The 17142-nt window shown below is 49.1% G+C and overlaps 1 protein-coding gene across 2 annotated transcripts in view; it reads left to right on the forward strand.

The window, feature by feature from the left end:
* TRIM24 (tripartite motif containing 24) overlaps positions 1–13991 on the forward strand; it is a 110672-nt gene extending 96681 nt beyond the window's left edge. For both annotated transcript variants that reach the window (XM_075558717.1, XM_075558718.1), the window contains exons 12-19: positions 298–433; positions 5287–5359; positions 6286–6454; positions 7809–8134; positions 8632–8764; positions 9556–9630; positions 10821–10970; positions 11539–13991. In XM_075558717.1, the coding sequence (XP_075414832.1) occupies positions 298–433; positions 5287–5359; positions 6286–6454; positions 7809–8134; positions 8632–8764; positions 9556–9630; positions 10821–10970; positions 11539–11748 (1272 nt within the window). In that variant the 3' untranslated portion in view covers positions 11749–13991. The remainder of the gene's footprint in view (positions 1–297; positions 434–5286; positions 5360–6285; positions 6455–7808; positions 8135–8631; positions 8765–9555; positions 9631–10820; positions 10971–11538) is intronic.
* The last annotated feature ends 3151 nt before the right edge of the window (positions 13992–17142 follow it).

The following is a 17142-nucleotide window of genomic DNA, read 5'->3' on the forward strand; positions in this document are numbered from 1 at the left end:
GATGCCGTCCTTTTTTGCCGCTTTCAGGCACTGCTCGAGACAGGCCCCCACGAACTCAGCAACTCATTAGACAGGCAGCTATCCTGCCTCCAGCCCCTGAGCAGGGCATCCTTGGACCCTGGTGGAATGAGAACATCTCTCTGGGTTGGTTAAGGGAGAATTAAGCACCAGGAAATCTCAAACGTCTCATTTGCTTACCTTAGGAGTTGGTGATAATTCAATTTTTCCACCCATAAGTTTAAAGGAGCTTTTCATTGCAAAACAAGCATGCCCTAAAATGCTTTCTCTTCTCGTCAGATTGACTGTTCGAGCACCATCATGCTCGACAATATTGTGAGGAAGGACCACAGCATTGACCCTGGCCCGCCCCGACCCCCTTCCAGTCGGACCGTGCAGTCACCCAACTCCTCGGTGCCCTCCCCGGGCCTGGCAGGTACAGTGGCCCTATTGCTGCGCCTGGGGCCTGCATCCATCCCAGGCTGCGCTCCAGTGTCAGTGAGCATCCCCCTTTCTCCTTTGTGTTGGTTGGCTGGTCATGCTGTGTTTGTTGTGTCGGGGTGGGGGTGGTGGGGGAGGGTGTTAGTAGTGGTGGCTTCTGTGGGAGCAAATATTAAACTACTGTGCCTTTTCCATTCCCACCGGACTGCACTCACAGAGAAAACCACCCCGTGCTCTGCCCTCTCTCTCTTTTCTTATAAATCATTTTACTGGGGGCTCGTACAACTCATCACAATCCATACATCGATTGAATCAGGCATGTTTGTACATATGTTGCCTTCATTCTTTTCTAGACATTTACTTTCTGTTGAGCCCTTGGTATCAGCTCCTCCTCTCCCTCATAACCCCTGATAGATTGTACATTGTTATTATTTTCATCTCACACTGACCACTGTCTCCTCCGTGGTTTCTGTTGGTCTTACCCCCGTAGAGGGGTGTATGGCTATGTATCGATCATTGCGATTGGTTCCCTCTTTCTTCCTTCTTTTCCCGCCTTCCCCCTACCCTCTGTTATCACTATTCCCACTCCTGTTCCTGGATTCTTTGTGCCATGAGCTCCCATCTCATATCTCTACCTGTGTACATGTTTCAGTCTAGTCTGAATTGAGAAGCAGCACTGGGATCGTGGTGGGGGTGAGGAAGCCTCAAGGAACGAGAGGACTATAGTGTGTGTCACTGATGCTTTCCTGCACCCTGCTGACTCAGCCCTTCACTGTGGCCCCTCTGTGGGGAGATTGCTCCGTTGTCTACAGATGGACTTTGGGTCTCTGCTCCAATCCTCCAAGTTCTCAACAATATGTTTTTGTTTGTTATGTGTCTGCTGTGATACCGATTACCCGGTCCCTATGACTCCTCATGATTGCACCAGTGGTGTGCTTCTTCCACGTGGACTTGTTTCTTAACTGCTGAATGGCGGCTTGTGTAACTTAAAGCCTTTAATACCCCTGACGCTTTATCTTTTATTAGCCGTCTGCCCTCTCTCTTGATAAGTTTCTTGCAATGTGGTCGTGTCCCAGGTGTGATTGACTGAGAGTCACAAGTGCCAGAACACAGGCAACTGTGCAGTGGTTGGTTTGGTTTTTAACCAACTGATTTCGCCTCAGATCGGGAGGCCATGGCTCCAAATTCAGAGTGTCCCTTCTAAGGGCTGACATCTTGTCAGCACCTGTGGGCTGAGTAGTCCTCGCAGATCTGTGTCTTTTGGCCATTAATCTTCCTTTGGTTCTAGGAAGTTCCAGGGCAGAGACTCGGGCCCAAAGGATGCTCTTTGAGTCCCATTTCTCTCTCCCCAAAACACAGGGCCTTCAACCAAAATAAGGAAAAAGAATTTCTTATATTTTCACATGAGCACAATACACTCGCAGCATTGTAAAGAAAATGATGGACTTTATCAACCCTTGCTGAAGTTCAGTCTGACTAGGAGGACACAATAAGAGAGAACCGAAAGGGAATAATCGTGTTTGCTGCTCAGATTAGCAGAAACTGGAGAAGTGAGAATGCTCTGAGCAAATATAAGGAGACAGAGAAGGCAATCCTGCCCATTCCAGCACGTCACCAAAGCTTATAGCATGAGTGGGGGACCAGGCAATGGCCAAGTCCCGGTTTCTCCCACTGTCTGCCTGTCAAGTGTGGCCAGGCCCCAAACAACACACCAAGTAACTCTGGACACCAGCCGTGTGAAAGAACTCAGCAGTGTGTAAAACTGGAAGGGATTTGTTTCAAAGGTTTTTGTAATTTCTACAACTAAATATATTTGCCAACTTATTTCATTAACATATAAAATATTATTTATTTGATTGTCAACTATTAAATGCTATTTTATATCTTAATTTTTAAATATTATAAAATGGAGCATCCACCACTTGCCTGTCAGTTTGTTGCACTGTGGTGACTTTTGGGTTATGAGGCCAGAGCTGGTATTTCAAATGCCAGCAGGGCCACCCAAAGTGAAGCGATTTTAGCAGAGATTCCACACTAAGAACAGACAACAAAGAAGGAATCTGCAGAACATTGTGAGACCCTGAAGGCCTAATGAGTGGAAGCAGAGCATCGTCAGAGAGAGTGCAGGAAGACCTCGACTGAGGAGAAGCTGCTTGCTCAGAGTGGCGACAAGAATGGAGTGGAGCCCTGGGGATCTCCATTTGCTGAGGGAGCACAACTCAAGGCAAGAAGAAACAGCTGCAGAAACCTGCTGATGGATGATCTGAGCTTGGAATGTGTGAAGATAGGTAGGGTGTCCTAGGCACTGGTGAGTGGGAAGGGACGAGTATTAGCCATTTGAATTGGGAAATCATGATTTCCTATGCTGGGGATGACACATCAAGAACAGCAGCGTTGCATTCATTGTTACGAAGGACATTTCAAAATCAGTCTTAGAGCACAGTGCTGCCTGTGACAGAAGTATATCCATCTGCCTGCCTCTGGGGAAACACAATCAATCTAGCGATTATTCAAAATTAAGCATCAACCACAAAAGCTAATGATGGGGAAATAGGAAAATTCTACCAAGTTCAGTCTGAAATTAATCAGACGGGCAGTCAAAATGCATTGATGATTATTGGTGATTAGAATGCCAAAATTGGAAACAAAGAGGAAGGAACAGTTGTTGGTATATACGGCCTTGGTGATAAAGACAAAGCTGGAGATCATATGGTAGAGTTTTGCAAGGCCCACAACTTCATAGCAAATAGTTTTTATCAGCAACACTAAAGGCAACTATACACATGAACTTCTCCAGGTGGAATACCCTGAAATCAAATTGACCACTCTGTGAGAAAAGATGATCGAGAATGTCAGTATCAGCAGCTGAAACCAGGCCAGGGGCTGACTGGATCAGATCATCATTGGTTCATATGTAATTTCACATTACAGCTGGAAAAGTTAGAACAAGGCACAAATGCCACAATGTGGCCTTGAGTGTATCCCACCCAATTGGTCCATTGAATACTAATGACAGCAGTCCTGATGAGCTGTGGGAGGACATCAAGAGCATTAGTCATCAAGAAAGGTCATCACAAAGACAAAAAAAGTGGATGTCAGAAGAGACTAAAGCAAATGAAAGAAATGATGGCTTTGAGCTGAACAGAAACTTTGAAAGGGCAGCTCAGATCAAGAAAACAAAATATATAATAACACTCCAAAGATCTAGAGATAGAAAACCAAAAAATAAGAGCATGCTCAGCATTATCTGAATTAACCCAGGAAAAAAATTCCAGCCCTGAATTGTAATATTAAAATATTCTCTGGATAAAACATGGAGTGATGCAGGAAACATCAGAAGATGGGAAGAATACAGTCACGATACCAAAAAGAACTCGTTGACATTCCACTATTTCAGGAGGTAGCCTGTGACCTAGCAGCAGTGGTGCTGAAGTAAGTAGTTCAAGCTGCATGGAAAGCATCATCCAAAAACAAGGATGCAGGAATTGCTGGAGTAACAATTGAAATGTGTCCAAAAGCTAATGAAGCTCTAGAACAGCGGTTCTCAACTTGTGGGTCTCGACCCCTTTCGGAGTCAAACGACCCTTTCACAGGGGTTGCAGTGATGAAGTAGAGCAACGAAAATAATGTTATGGTTGGGGGGTCACCACCACATGAGGAACTGTGTTAATGGGCCTCGGCATGAGGAAGGTGGAGGACCCCTGCTCTAGAAGATGGCTACCTGGCCAACTGACTGGAAGAGATCTTTATTCGTGCCCATTCCAAGGAAAGGTGACCCAACAGAATTCTCAAGCAAGAGCAACGTCATTGGTTACACAGCCAATTAAGATTTTGCTGAAGATCATCCAACAACTGTCACACCAATCCTTGGCTCTGGGGGAAGGTGTTTTCTCTCTCTGGACTTTCTTGCCTCAGCTTTTGCTCTGGGCTGTCTCCATCTTGGCCTCTCTTTCTCCGTCTCTGCTTATTTAGTTGCTTGTTCGATCTCTTTAATATCTCAAAAGATAGCTATCTAAAGCTCACCCTGTATGATACTGCCTTGTTAACCTAACCGAGATGGGATTCTGACCACTCACACTCCTGCTGCCTTGGTATTGATTCTGACTTGTTGGCTCTACCTTAGGGTTTTTCGGGCTTTAAGGGAAAAGACAGCCTCATCTTTCTCTCCTGAGCAGCTGATGGCTTACACTGCCACCTCATCGTTTGTAGCCAGATGCTTAACCCACTGTACCACCAAGGCTTCTTCCGCCACGGGCGTGGAAGTTAGTAATCAACAACGTTTTGAAGACATAATTCAATCCATAACATTTTGACATCTGTATTTCTCGTGTCCATTGTATTCCTGCCATCACCTTTTAGGAGTCTTGTCACCTTAATTTGAAGCGAGGTCTGTACAACAGCATCCTTTCTGCCTCAGCTGCTGGATGCCTGCTCCCCTCCTGGCCTGCATTCTGCCGGAGCTCCAGTTGGGAGCCTGGTTTCTGGGCAGTGGCCGGGGCCCAGCTTTCCACATCCTCCGTTGACTGGTCCCACTTTGCGGCTTGGACTGCTTTTCATCAGTCCCTGCGTTTTGGTTTTTCTCTGCAACATCCATGGGTCCAGAGGTCCTCACTGGGATCATTTCTAGCACAGGGCTGGGCCACAGTTTTGGGCAGAAGGGCTGGTGGAGAGATGTTAGTGACCTCCCAAGAACTGGGAGCAGTGAGAGATGAACCACAGTGAGGGCCTAGGATCGCCCCACCTCAGAATGATAAGGCCAAGGTGGTGTTTGAATGTTGTGCTAAGTGTAGGGACTCAGTGTGTGCCTGTTAATTCATTGGATGTCTCTGTGTGGCTTCACCACTACAGGGCCTGTCACCATGACGAGTGTCCATCCCCCAATACGCTCACCTAGTGCCTCCAGTGTCGGGAGCCGAGGAAGGTAACTGAGGAAACTGTTCCTCTTGGGCCAGTGGGTGGCAGGTTTGGTACTTGGTGCATCATACACAATTTCCTTTGTTTTTAATGTGTTTGATTTAATAAATTAGTTCAGGTGCTGGATAAATAAAGTGTGAATTCACCCTTAAAGTTAGACATTCATCCTAAGAAACGGTGTCTTTTGGAAGAGGCATCAGAAGCAAACTGTGCAGGTATAATGTGCTGCATGAGATAGATAGACACACAGCCACAGAGCAGGACCCGAAGCAGTGATTAGTTTAAACTCATTTCACCATCTCCGGCTTTGCTAGTGATCCAACATTGACTGTTCAACAAAAGGAAAAAAAAAAACATTCCATGGTTGAATTTCTTCTTGTAGTTACTACCTTGGTTCTCACCCCTTTGGTATCCATGACAGTACCTTTGAGCCCGGTTCCTGGTGGGGCAGAAGGAGCATTGGGATGTGGAGATTGCCCTATACTCCTGGGAGAGACAGTGGCCATCTGTAAATACTCACCACCCATAAATGACACCTTAACATGGAATTGTGACAGCCCAGAGTGTGTCTCTACAAGCAAGTGACGTGGAGGAGTCCATGGACGGGGCTAGTGCTGATGTCCTCGGTCAACTGTAGCCCCACGCTGTCAGCAGTCGGTTCTATGCCAACTGAGGTTGTATTTAAATATGCTTCCAGGTGTATGATGTCACCACATGGACAGGTGGCTCTCAGCCGTCGTGACCTTGTGAGCGGTGCTGTCTGGGTCTGGCACTTGCATCGCAGTCAGTCGTCCGCTGGGACGCACAGTTGCCCTTGCACTGCTGTGAAGCTTCGCCGTCCTCAGTCAGGATGTGGTCGCTGCACTTGGTGCCACGTGTTCAGTTGTTCTCGTTCTCTCCCTCCCTCTCCCTCCTACCCCCCGATCTGTCCAGCTCTGGCTCTTCTAGCAAACCAACAGGAGCTGACTCCACACACAAAGTCCCTGTGGTCATGCTGGAGCCAATCCGAATCAAACAAGAGAACAGCGGGCCCCCCGAGAACTACGACTTTCCTGTGGTGATAGTGAAACAAGAATCCGATGAGGAGTCCAGGCCTCAGAATGTAAGTCTTCACCGCACTGATGCCAGTGCTGCTCCCGTGGGAGGGGCGTTGGGGGGGGGGGGAGCAGGCTTCCAAGTCACTCTTTGTAGTTGAAAGAACAGTTGAGGAAATGGCTCAGCAGAGGGCAGAGTGATGAGAACAGGCCTGAGAGGTTAACACTAGGTTTACAGACATTTCTTACAAACTCACCTCTGCAGCACATGGCACAATGAATGACACATGAACAAAACTGCACATTTTCTTTTTTAAGAAATCTTATTTTAAAATGTCATAATTAAACACTTAAAATGAAGCTATGCGTTTGCATAAGATTTATAATTGATATATAACATTTGAGAGACTGGGTTTGATGTATCATAAGGGTTGCTTGGGTCAGTCAGTATGATGGATCTCTGCTGCACTGTCTGTCTCTACATTCGATGTTGACTTTCTAAGAACTTTTTGATTATCACTGAAGTAATGCTTTCATGAATGAAGCCGGTTTACTGAGATTAATACTGAGTTTACATTCTCATCCAATTTATGCTAGAATTTTGCGATTGAAAAACTTAGAAGAAAAAAAAATTAAAAAAAACTTAGAAGAAAGCCTTTGCATTCTCAAAATGATTAAAATAAATTTTTTTTTAAAAAAGAAGAAAGCCTTTGACTTGGATAATTATGTATTTGTCCTATTAAATGGATAAAAGCCTAAATGGGCGGACGTAAAGGTAAATTGTTTCGGTAATTTTCATTGAGGAAATCAAAATGCATTGAAATGATGTGTATTGTAAACCTAGTGTTAGGAAAACATGGACTTTTTTAGTCGTTTGAAAAAGAATAAATGGCAAGACAAGTGGAAAGGTATGAGAAAATGTCCCTTGACTGAGCAGATCTGCCAGAGGCCAGATCCACAGATGAATGTAGGTTCAAGGGCTCAATTGCACCATAAGTTCCAGAACTCCAGGGAAAGAAGATTCTGAACACTCGCAGGGGAAAACATACCTCCTGTCAGGATCAGATAAGCTAGGGGCCTGCGTCTCCATACCAGCCCCGGGATCCGGAAAACAGTAGGAACAGTCAGTAGCTAACCTGAGTTCTCTGCGAGGCCGTTGGGGCCTCATCCAGATAGTCTGGGCTGCAGATAGCTGTCCTGGCGTTTCTGGCTGCCGTACCAGGACAGCACCCGTGCTGTGATGTCATTCAGTAATCTCACCTCTTGCGCACCATTTGGGACTCTAATGTGGCCAGCACCCCACACGTCTGCTCACAGGCTCCCCTCAAAGCCACCGAATGTCTGGGAGAGAGTAGCACACAGCCCTGAGCTGCACGGCACTAGCACGGCGGTAACCAACCTGCTCTCCTCTGTCTGTGGCAGACCACCTACCCCAGGAGCATCCTCACCTCGCTGCTCCTCAACAGCAACCAGGGCTCAGCTTCTGAGGAGGGCGCACCAAGGTCCGACGCGCCAGACAGCACAGGAGACCAGCCTGGCCCCCACCAGGAGAACCCCTCCAATGGGAAGGCCAAGTGGCTGGACACCGCCCAGAAGTCGCCCCTCCACGGAGATGCAAGGAAAGAGGACGACCCCAATGAGGACTGGTGCGCGGTGTGTCAGAATGGAGGGGAGCTCCTGTGCTGTGAGAAGTGTCCCAAGGTGTTCCACCTCTCCTGCCACGTGCCCACCCTGGCCAATTTCCCCAGGTAAGATGCTCACCTAGGAGCTCTCCCTCCTGCTCCCCCCACTCCGCTCCAGCAACCTGATCCTCTGACGCCCTCCCACAAAAAGCAGTGTCCCCACACCTGCTGTGTCACACTCACCATGGCTGGAGCTGAATCGCTTGCATCTCAGACCCTCTAAGGACCCCAGTGGGGTGGTGGCAGCAGAGCCACTGCATGCAGCTCTCAGTTCCTGGGGGCTTTTGCTCCTTTTAAATGCCTCTGTTTTCCGTAATGACCTGGAGTGGGTGGCCATGCCACCACCCGCCGGTCATCATGGCCCTGGCGCTTTGTTTATGGGCTGTAGGTGTTCATTTCCTACGTGCCCGTCACCTCTCCGTGCCTGGATGGGAGCGTCTCTGCTCTTGCATGGGACTGACTCTCCCCGTTCTCACAGCAGTGCTGAGATTAACATCCGCCGTGTGGGGGAAGGGGGTGGTGACAAGGAGTGCTCCCCGGAACTCAGGACTCTGTCCCCGCAGTGGAGAGTGGATCTGCACTTTCTGCAGAGACTTGTCGAAGCCAGAGGTTGACTATGACTGTGACTCTCCCAGTCCCCACGCGGACAAAAGGAAAAGCGACCTGTTTAGCCGACTGCCGCCCACAGACAAGCGGGTAAGTGCCCAGGTGGCCAGCCTGGGTCACAGCTCTTCATCCACTGCGCCCCCAGGGGTCCCTGTCTCACACATGACACACCTAATATGTTTAATAAAGGCAGATTGACTATAACTTTTTATTTTTAAAAATACTGTACATCTTTTTACAAAAGCTTCAGTTGTGGTTCCTGAACAAAATGGAATGTATATCCTCTCTGTGGCCTGGGTCACATGAATCCGTTGTCTTTTTACTCAAGTAAATTTCCTCCTCAAATCGTGTGGACTGGTGGCCGCAAGGATAAGTGGGTTTCCCAGTTGCTCTTCCTGGGTCGTTTGCCTTACCAGCAGCGACTAGGTGTAGTAGACCCTGAAGTCAGGTGAGGTACTCCCTGAGGCAAACATGGAAGCCACTGATTCCCCACCTCTCTGTCAGCACACACATGCATGCAGCGGGGCTGCCCAGTGCCCACAGCCTGGGTAAGGGTCCCTGGCTCCTGGTCCCTCAGCACCCGCTTCCCCCAGCCCAGGACAAACTGGTGTGCACCCTGGAGGGAGAGATAGAAATACACTTTGGAACTTGAGATCAGTTTCTTCCTGCCGGTGTGTACAGGCTGCTCTCTGCGTTTCAAGTGTTTGCTCTGGTTCTCTGGGAGCCCACATTAATTACCCAGCGCCCCCAGGCCCACCCAGGAGAACAAGTGTCCTCTCTTGGTCTCCGTGTCCATTCTGGTTCCCCTGAACAATAAGCTGAGACAGCATTGTTTGCCGTTCTTTTTGCACTTATTTTAATTTTTGTTTACTTTTGCTTAGAAGTGTGAGCGACTACTTTTATTTCTTTACTGCCATGAAATGAGTCTGGCTTTTCAGGACCCAGTGCCTCTAACTGTAAGTCTAACCATACCTTATGCTTTCCACTTTGGGGTGACCTGTTGAGATTTGATTTAGGAGAATCTAGTTTCTGTGCCATTTCCCTAGAGTTGGTTAACTGTGTTGGCTTCAAACCTTAAAACTTCCCGAAAGATTATGGGGCATTTTCATTTTCTTTCAGTTCCAGTGCCCTCAATCTTTCGAAGCCCCGTGTACTGGATGCTCAATCCTAAATTGGTTCATTTTAATGAAAGTAAATTAAGCCATAATTCTCAGATAATTTAAAATCTCCGTCTGCTTCAGTTTTACCTACTGCTCCCTGGGATGATCTCCATCAATTATTTCTTTTCTTGGGAGGTTTAAGCACCTCGTAAATTGTGGGGGAACGGTTCATCTGAGATGAAGGCCCAGAGTTCATCGCCTGGGAGTGTTTCCGGCCCAGGCAGCTGTGGCTGGTAGCAGCAGCAAGTGTGGCACGCCTAGGAGCACAGAGAAGGGCGTGCTGCCCGACCACTGACACCACACACAGTCTACAGTGTGGGCAGTCTGAAACTTAGTTCCAGGTTAGAAAAGAAAACTCGATTATTAAATACATTCCGCCGATAACAGGCTTTGAGCAGATGCAGTGGGGGAAAGTACTTCCAGTGGGAGACGGCTTCTTATCCCAAAGAAGACAAGAAAACTGGTCAAAAGGCTGGTGAGGCCAGTATTGACCCTGCCTGTCTGGACGCTGGGCCCAGACTGGGAGTACCATGCGTACAGACTAGCTCCCCTTCTTCATGATTCCCTCTCATGACAACATCCTGCATGGGTGGGGATCATCCAGTTTGGAATTAAGAGGAGCTGGGATTCAGTGAGGTTCAAGAGCCCTCCCGTGTGGAGCCCCACTCAGGGCAAGCCCCTGTTCCCCCCACCCACTTGCCCAGAGCTTTTTGTTTAGTGAGGAAGAGAGAGAACAGGGAAGGATCAGGAGAGGATATGGAAGGCGAGTTGTTTATGAAAAATCATTGCTTTAAAAAAATTTTTTTAAGAAGTAACAAAGCATTTGTCAAGGTGTGGGAGACAGTGAGTAATTTGTAAGTGCTGCCAGGTAGATTCCTTTACTAAGGACAAGATCACTGAGAGACAAACAGTGGGGGCAGTGTGAACTATGTACCCTGAGGGTAGAATTAATTGTGTGTATGATAGCATCTCATTTATTTTGAAAGGTGCCTGATTATTACAAAATAATTAAAAGCCCAATGGACTTGTCAACCATCAAGAAAAGGCTCCAAGAGGATTGCTCCGTGTACATGAAGCCGGAGGACTTTGTAGCCGACTTTCGGTTGATCTTTCAAAATTGTGCTGAATTCAATGAGGTGAGAGGAGAGGGGCTGTCACAGCCCAGCAGTGGCGTCCAGAGCCCGCATCTCTCCGAGGGGAGTCAGATCACACCGTCTTTACCCTCAAAGGGGTTAGAGACATGTAGACAGTACTGTCCTCCACCCTCGTTCCCTGCTTCCCAGCAGCCATCCTGCTTCCCTGTGTCTGTCTGGGAATATGATGCTGGTTAAATTTAAGAGTCAGTCATTTGTCGGTGTATCTAAACCCCAACCAGACCTTCTTCCTGTCGTTCAGTGTGTCCGTGGTTCTGCCTGCCCCGTCTCTCTGAGCTCTCCTTGTCGGAGTGAGTCCTGCCCTCCTCCCCTCAAGTAACGCTCAGAGCTGTGGGCCCTCCAGCTCCAGGCTGTTTGTCCCTTTCTGTCGCTGACAAGAAAGTTCCCCAGACCATGTGCTCACATTCATAGCCTCTCGGGCCAAATGCATACCGAGGACAAGATCGTACAAGTCATTCCTTGTGGACTGCACTTTCATTTTTTCTTAACTGCATGGTTAGTGGTTTTATTGTTTTTGTTTTTAATTCATATGTTCTGTCTCGTCCAACAGCCTGATTCAGAAGTTGCCAATGCTGGGATAAAACTTGAAAGCTATTTTGAAGAACTTCTAAAGAACCTTTATCCGGAGAAAAGGTTTCCTAAGGTAGAATTCAGGAACGACCCGGAAGATAACAAATTTAGTGATGACTCAGACGATGACTTTGTGCAGCCCCGGAAGAAACGCCTGAAAAGCTCGGAAGATCGCCAGCTGCTTAAATAAGCAGCCCCGCCCCCGGCACGTGCTTTCCTGGGATTTTCACTGTTGAGGTTTCATGACCGCACGTGGTGTTGGCACGCGTGTACAGGACATGGGTGACCTCCATAGCCTGTTTCTTTAACCTCTCACTGGGTGCGGGGGGGCGGGAGGGGAAAGCGAGAGAAGCTTCAACAAAATAAAAAGACATTCTTCCCACCTCGTGGATTTCAAAAAGGCAATCTGAGGCGATAGCATTATAGAAAAGACTTGGTGTGAACTCTCCGTTGAAGTGTTCGTGTGGTTTGGATGTGTGCGTTAACCATTTTTAGAAAAGTGACGGTGGCCGACCATCTGAGGAGAAGGGGGCTGTGTGTAGGGTGGGGCTGTGTGAAGTAGCGCGGGGGACACACTCTAACGGTGCTGTGGCGCCAGGAAAGGGTAGGTAAGATGCTATTCAGAAGGCACCTACTAGTATATCATGTAAGATGGCAACTGTATTAAAAAAATCGGGAAAACTAATACTTGGTTTTGGTTTTTGTCTCTTGTTCGTAGGGATGTCTTTGTAGAGCAGGGTTTCCAGGCTGGTTTTCGTACATTTCCAAAGCTAGACTTGGCTTGACTTTGTCTGGGGGAGTCGGTGTCTGACTTTGCCATTGCTCCTTGGCCTTCAGCAGTGCAGGTGGTCCTCCTCTCTTCCCCCCCACCCCCACCCTGTTCCTGCCATAGCCTTGCTCAGGGCTTGCCGTGAGTCTTCTCAGAAGCGCCCATTACTCTCATCTGCCTGCACTCTGGGGTGAGAATGTGGGGTATGGGAGCCGGCTGTTGGGGACAGTCCTTAAGAAGGTGAGGTTTGGTCGGAAGTCTCTGTTCCTGTGTTCAGGAGTTAGAATTTCCCGTTGAGCTTTTTGGCAGATGCTGAAATACTCTCCAGATACTGACACGAAGGCCCATTGCTAGGGGCCATGCCAGGGTGACTGCTGGCAGCATGTCTGTCTGCTGCGTGGTGCTTGTCCAGGAAGGAAGTCGGGGAGCGAGGAGCAGGTTGCTGTGCCATTTGCTAATCAGGGGCGCAAATCATTTCCGTTTGTTGAGGAAACCCTCTGTAAAGCATTGATTGGGGGAGCTGGCAACCTGAGAGTGAGCGGGTGTGAATGCACGTGACCTTTTGGGTCATTTGGTCTCACAAATGGGTTGGTTGTAGGGAACTGGACTGGCTCTGACCCCAGGGCTGGCACTCTGGGGTGGCTTCGCTGGGATTTCAGCCTGAAAACTGAATGTGGAGAAAAGAGATTACTAGTGATCAACTCCCGCTTCCTACATTGACTAGTCTGGTGCGTACGAATTGCTGGCAGCCCCGTCAGTTTTCCAATAAGCAGGGTCTCTCTGATTCCCTTTCCCGAGACCAAGCAGGGCTTCATTCCTGAAATTTTCCCATTATCTTTTCATTCCCTTTTACACCAGCTTTTTGAAGTTCCCGTATACTTGAACTAATTTTATAGCTATGCACATCGATGATAAACCTCCTGCTGCCGTCGGTGCTGACGCAGCCTACCTGTAGGATGGAGCCGGGCCGCTCCAGTGTTTCGAGTCTGTCCTTGGCATGGAAGCACGTGGCCTCGTCTTGAGCAGCCCTCCCCACAGTTAGTGAACAGAGCTTCCTGTACTGTGCCCCAGGGCCCCTTCTATCCCTGCGGTAGACCCTGAATCGGCAGCCGCGGAGCTTCTGCCGACTGGTCTTAGAGTGCCACTGTCGGACGGCCTGTTCACCCAGAACTGCCTCCCAGGCTTGGACATTTGAAAAACTAGTCTGCCCCTGGACCTGAGCCAGAATGCCCGTCTGCACCACCACTGCGGGCTGTGCTGCACTACTCCTCTTAAACGGTCTTGCTGCAAGGCGCCGTCCATCCCGTCACGTCCATGCCAGGAGAGCGGGGAAGGTCCAGGGCTTCTCTCCATGAGCTGCCTCTTCGTTAGGGGTGGGAGCTTATTATTTAATAGCAGTATCTGAGCCTGATCTAAGCTGTCTGTTCTAGAAGAAGCAAACCCTCGTGCTGGCCTGATCTCCAGAGCATTCCCCCAAAGTGTGCAATTCAGGCACCCCTACTGTTTACCTGTGTTCAAAGCCGGTGAACCCTCTTTGATTTGGGACTAAGAGCCCTGCCACTGCTGTCGTTGGTGGATGTGGGAGGTGTGAGGCTAGACTGAGAGACGCTGCAGACCAGCTTGGCACGGCTCATGCCTTCACGCCTTTGAAGAATGAACCGAAATTTGGGGAAATGCTCTCGAGATCCAGAGCTGGGGGGGGGGGGGGGGCTGCTGCTTCAGGACCGAGGACTGGAATGAGAGGCTCCACTGGCCTCTTCCACCTGGGGGCAGGGAAGTGGGGGTAGGAACGGCCCCTTCTGCTGGCTGAAGCACCGGCAGTGTGAGTTGGGGGCTGTGTCACCAGGTGATTTCCATGGGCTGGCCCTGCTTTGGGGGCTTCCACTGTGATGGTTGGTTCCCTGGAGAGCGAGGGGGTGGGGGGAGCGTTTCCCTTTGCTCTGAGGCCTGGTCCACAAACCAGTGGGCTTCCCAATAGGCCGATACTGCCGGTGAAGGAACTGCCTTCTCTTGGAATCGGTGGCAGCTCTCTACTGGCCCGGGTTGGTCAGGAGCAGTGGAAATGGAACACAACCGGCAAGCTTCCTGGATGGCCAGGGAGTCCACCCCCGTGACCACCTAAGAAATGGAGCCCTTCCTCTATGACTGTGTACATAGTTTCTCAGTATTTTTTAACCTCGTACGTTTTACTGTCCTGTGGGGGACGCTCCTCGCACCTTTGCTGGGCTGCCTCCGTCCGCACGGTGGTTCCTCCGGAGCAGGCGCCCGCTCCCCTGTGGCAGCGGTTCTTGTTACCTTTTTTTTTTTTAATTATTTGGAACAGACTGATGCTTTGATTTTAATAAAAACTAACTTTGATGGATTCTTCCTGTGACTCTTTTCCCACCATCAAGGATTCTAAGTGGAGGGTATTGTGTGTCATTCCGCAGGACGGTCACTGGTCTGAGAGGCCATGGTGCCTCCAGCGGTCATGTCGCCACATGTAGGGATAAGCTGCTGGCCCACGAGTACTCCAGGAAGCCATACACATTGTTATGATCAGAACGTGCAATTCTCCGTGTTTTTTGCCAGCTTCCCAGGATAACGGATTACCTTTTCTAATCAAACCATCCGCTGGAAGGTAGGCCAAGAAGATGCCCCGGGTGAAGAATGGGTAGGTGGGAGGGAGTAGCCCAGAGTGGGGACTTGTACAGGTCACTCATGTGTGCTGGGTGCATCTCGCCACCCAGCCTGAAAGGTAACTCGACTGTCGGGTGGGGTGGTGACGGTCTGCCTGCAGTCCTATAGCAGCTCTCCCTCCACTGGGCTCAGACATCCCCAAGAGGACCTCACGTTCCGCAAACAAAGTAAACGCAATAGTTTACTATTGTGCAATAGAAGTGGGGGTATTTACAGGCAAGGAAAAATAGAAGAAATTTGTATAAACAAGACCAGTTTTGCAAACAATTTGCAGGGGGAAGGAGAGCCTTTGGATAGAGATTTAGCAAGAACATAAACCTAACGTCAGTGATAAAGGACATGACCTGGCAATCAAGCCACCACAAGCATATCAAGGAAGACAAATGCTAGGGAAGTAGGTGGAAGTCACTCCATGGAAGGGAGATGAGTGGTCACAGAACAGCCTGCCTCAAATCTGGGAAGAAGACAAAAAGGCATAGAAACGATTCAACCCACCTGGATCCAACCACCCTGGACAGATCGGCTTCTCGAAGTGGTGGTTCCTGCTGTCAGCCCCACAGGGCACACCCTCCCTATGAGGCTTGGCAGACTTCCACAGGCCATGGCCACACAGACATGGTGTTGAGGCATATCCAGTTCAGTGCTGAGGGAACCCCATCACAGCTACTGATGTTGGCTGACTGGGCTCAGAAGCATGGTGGCAGCTGAGTAAATGACTAAGTCAGGCCTCCAACCCTCGAGGTCCTCAGGGCAGGTGGTGGCCGCTGGTCTTGACCCACCTGGCCTGTCTGCTGATTTTAACTCAAGTTGCTGGGAGCCCCTGCTTCGTACCTTTCTGTTAGGAGTTGTAGTGTGAAGTGTGGCAGTAGCCCTCCATGGCCCCCAGCATCACTGCACCACAGGTCCCATGGCCTGGCATCTCCCCACCACTAGACTTCCAGTGCAGCTGGGGCCCTGCTGCTGGTCAGCCCAGGGAGCCTCGAGTGGCCTTCAGCCTTATGGAATGGAGCTGTCCCCCCCTTCCCCCACCCCAGGGCCACGCCAACAGGTGTGGGGCCTTCAGGCAAGGTTGCATAGTTTCACGATAGTCCCTCTGCATGTTAACTGGAATTGGAATGACCTTGATAATAAAGTTAGAAATTAAAACATCTGTTAACTGTTTGGCTCAGCAGCCCGCTCTGAGTATCTGAGACTGTTTGCTCCTCGGAACTTGATGGTGTATTTGAACTGATGAGCATGCGGCTTGCAGCCCAACTCATGACCACTACACCACCAGGGCTGATTCAGGTGTGTTTTATTGATGAGATTGTGATTACACAGAGGCCACCATTGAACGGGCTCATTTGTGTGTTAAATGTGAAAGGCACGGTGATGGCAGCCCACACTCGTCTCCGATACAAAAATCCCAGCGCCAACGCACAACGGGGTTATCCGAGCATTTATTCATTAAGACAGTATACTTTTACAGTAAACGCTTTTTAATACAAGTTGTAGACATCTTTTATGGCTGAGATCAGTGCACCACTTCCTACCCCACCCCCACTAGTCTTTGAATTACCTGATGGCCTAGTCAACTACAGGTAATAACAGTGAAGAGAAAAAGGATACTGCTCCTCCTTTGTATGCAGGTCTTCATTTGACTTGCTAGAAGAGGAAAAGGTGACTTAAGAAATCAGGTACACGTTCATAAAGCCCACTCATACTCAGCTGTCTGGTCGGTAAACTAGGACCCAGCAAAGACTTCAACCTTTGTGTGCCTGAAAACGTGCTAGCTATATCATTCAGTTACTCTAAGTTTAGACATCTTCACGAGGAGTTGGATTGCTGATTGACCAAATGCAACCCGCTACCATGGAGCCCATCCCAACACCTTGCAACCCTGTGGAACAAGTGCCCACTGAGTTTCTGAGGCTGCCAGTCATGGAGCAGATAGCCTCGCCTTCAGTTAGCCCAACAACCCCACTGCACAACCAAGCTGACCAGGCTAGTCAGAATGAATGAGCCCCGCAAGGTAAAACAATCAGTACTTATTGGCTTGCGTCATCCAATTGCTAGGGTGCTGCATGGTTTGGAAGGGGGCTGTGTTTTAGGCCTTCAGTCCTTCAGTCAAACCCCCTTCAATCCTCTAGAATCTAG

This window comes from Tenrec ecaudatus, chromosome 9 (genome assembly GCF_050624435.1).
Source record: "Tenrec ecaudatus isolate mTenEca1 chromosome 9, mTenEca1.hap1, whole genome shotgun sequence".
NCBI lineage: Eukaryota > Metazoa > Chordata > Mammalia > Afrosoricida > Tenrecidae > Tenrec > Tenrec ecaudatus.